This window comes from Populus nigra, chromosome 3, assembly GCF_951802175.1.
Source record: "Populus nigra chromosome 3, ddPopNigr1.1, whole genome shotgun sequence".
Lineage (NCBI taxonomy): Eukaryota > Viridiplantae > Streptophyta > Magnoliopsida > Malpighiales > Salicaceae > Populus > Populus nigra.
Window position 1 is genome coordinate 1,576,659 of NC_084854.1, and position 2,576 is coordinate 1,579,234.

The window sequence follows — 2,576 nt, forward strand, 5'->3', positions numbered from 1 at the left end:
AAACAAGTATTATTATAATTACCCCCCACCTCAAAAAAAACAAACTTCTCTTCTCACTTCTCACCCCTAAATTCCTCGAATTTCCTTGATCCCCATAAATATTGCCCTTCTCTTCGCTTTCCAGATCCACCACCACCACCACCACCACCACCACCAACATCTCTATCTTTATTTTCTTTCACTTTAAATAAAAAGGAAGAAAGAAAGAAAGAAATGTTGTGCAGAATGGTGATGTTGAACCGGAAAAAGAAAACAGGGACAGTTCCGGTTTACTTAAATGTTTATGATTTGACAACTGTTAATGGTTACGCTTACTGGGTTGGTCTCGGGGTCTATCATTCTGGTGTACAAGGTTAGTTGTAACTTTTAAAGCTTTGATTTTTTCATGGTTTGTGTTTCTGGGTTCTTTTGTTTTCCATGTTTCAGTTTTTGGTTTCGATTTTAACGATGTTTTTGTTAGGGAAATGGTGGGTTTGTTTTTTTAAAAAAAGGTTTTATAGTATGTTTTTTTAACCGTTTAGATCCAAGGAGGAAAAAAGAACATCTTTTAGTATAGTTTGGTTGCTGAGAAAGTGGAAGGAAAAGAAAGGAAAGAGGGTAATATTATTTATGGAATTAATATATAATATTCCATTTTTTGTCAGGTTTTTCTAGTTTTCTTTATGTTATTTTTCTGGTGAGTGAGGAAAGAATTTTTTTTTTTTTTTTGCAGTTGTAAAATGCTATCCAATCACTATAAAAATGAAATCTTGGTGTTGAAAGGAGAGTTTACTAATTTATTTATTTATAGTGATCTCATGTTAGTCAAACAAGTAAAACTTAGTCTGGTTTGTTGAGATTTGGTGGTAGAAAAAAATGAATTTGGGCCATTGACTATTAAGAGTGTTTTTAATTAGTTCTGACATGAGCTAAATTTTTAACTTGTTTTTTTGGTTGTAATGTAGTTCATGGTGTTGAATATGGTTTTGGAGCACATGAACATGAGACAACGGGGATTTTTGAGGTTGAGCCGAAGCAATGCCCGGGATTTATGTTTAGGAAATCTATATTGATTGGAAGAACCGATTTGGGTCCTAAAGAAGTTCGGGCCTTCATGGAGAAATTAGCTCAGGAGTATCCTGGGAATACTTACCATCTTATTACTAAGAACTGCAATCACTTCTGTAATGATGTGTGTTTCAAGCTGGCTGGGAAAACAATTCCACAATGGGTTAATCGTCTTGCTCGTTTAGGTAAGGAGTCCCATTTAAATTGGTTTAGACCTTGTCTCTACTTTCAGATTGTTTTATGCTTACAAAGACAGGAAACGTGTGGTTCTGGTGTTCATGCAACTTCTGCTCGTGCTTTATCATGAGTTCCACCATCTTCGTTCTGGCTGTCATGTTTATAAGTCACACATCTAGTTTTATAAACCGGTTAAGTGGTTAAGAGTATGTTTCTGAAAGCTGACAGCCTTGTTTATCATTAAAGATTCATATTATAGTAACTGTAAACAATGAAGTGTTGTGTTAGGTTCTTTGTTTGTTAAAATTTCTTTTTCCAGTCATTCTCACCCTAAAAATGCCAGATCTTTTAGTTAGCCAAGATGTTGAAGATGTTTGTCTTTTCTGTCGCAGTTTAGCTCAGGTTTCTATTTCGCCCCTCCAACATGATGTCTGGGAAGTCATTCTCTTTCTCCGTTCATTTATTGGATATCTTTTGGTGGTGGAGAAGGAAAACTGGTTGTTATTTCTCTTTCAAAATTTTCTTTAGTGGTTAGGAAAGGAAATGGATATATGATGTTCGAGAGCCTGTAGTTCAGATTGTAAAGCGATAGCCTGTAGTTCAGACTGTAAAATATCTCATATCACTAGTTTGGATCAACCCAATGCATGCCTTCAGAAGCCTTTGTCTTAACGTTAGAGGTATCTTCCTTAACTGGGAAGTTATACAACTCTACTTTGCTGTGAATTCCTTCAACACCACTTCAAACATTTTTGTTTTCTATTGAACACCCATATGCAAGTTGATTATTTTCACTCTTACCTTTCCTTCGCCAGCAAACCAGGCATAAATTTAACGTTGGTGTTGTTTTTGGTGAATTTTTAGGTTTTCTTTGCAATTGTGTTCTTCCAGCAGAGTTGAATCAAACAAAAATTCGCCAAGTTAGATCAGAAGAAAGTGCACGAGAGGGAGAGAAGAAGAAATTGAGGAGCCGGTCAACTAGGTTCATTTCTTCTTCTAACCCTGTAAATACTTCCCCTTCATTGACATCTTGCCCTTCAAGTTCTGAAAGCAGAAGTGGTAGACAGAAACGATCCATTCCCGTGTCTCCAAAATCTTTTGTTCACGATAAATCTTCATCATCGACATGGAGCTTGAAGGCTTAATGAAGGCGGTTAAGTTTTAACTTTCTAGGGTTTTAGAATTTAAAGAAGTCAACTACAGATGGGCAAAACTGCAAAACTTGTATTCTGCCCCATGTTATCTGGTTCCAGTGCTTGCAGAAACATCTGCTTCAAAGTTGCTGCAGTGTCTCTGTTTTCTGTAAAGATTTCTGTTTTTAATGAATGGAAGTCCCGTGTTTTTCTGTAAAA

At 36.0% G+C, this 2,576-nt stretch overlaps 1 protein-coding gene across 1 annotated transcript; it reads left to right on the top strand.

The window, feature by feature from the left end:
• LOC133688273 (deSI-like protein At4g17486) lies at positions 1-2,576 on the top strand. Its single transcript, XM_062107699.1, has 3 exons — positions 1-352; positions 945-1,232; positions 2,089-2,576. The coding sequence occupies exons 1-3, from the start codon at positions 214-216 to the stop codon at positions 2,367-2,369; spliced, it is 708 nt and encodes a 235-aa protein (XP_061963683.1). The 5' UTR covers positions 1-213; the 3' UTR covers positions 2,370-2,576.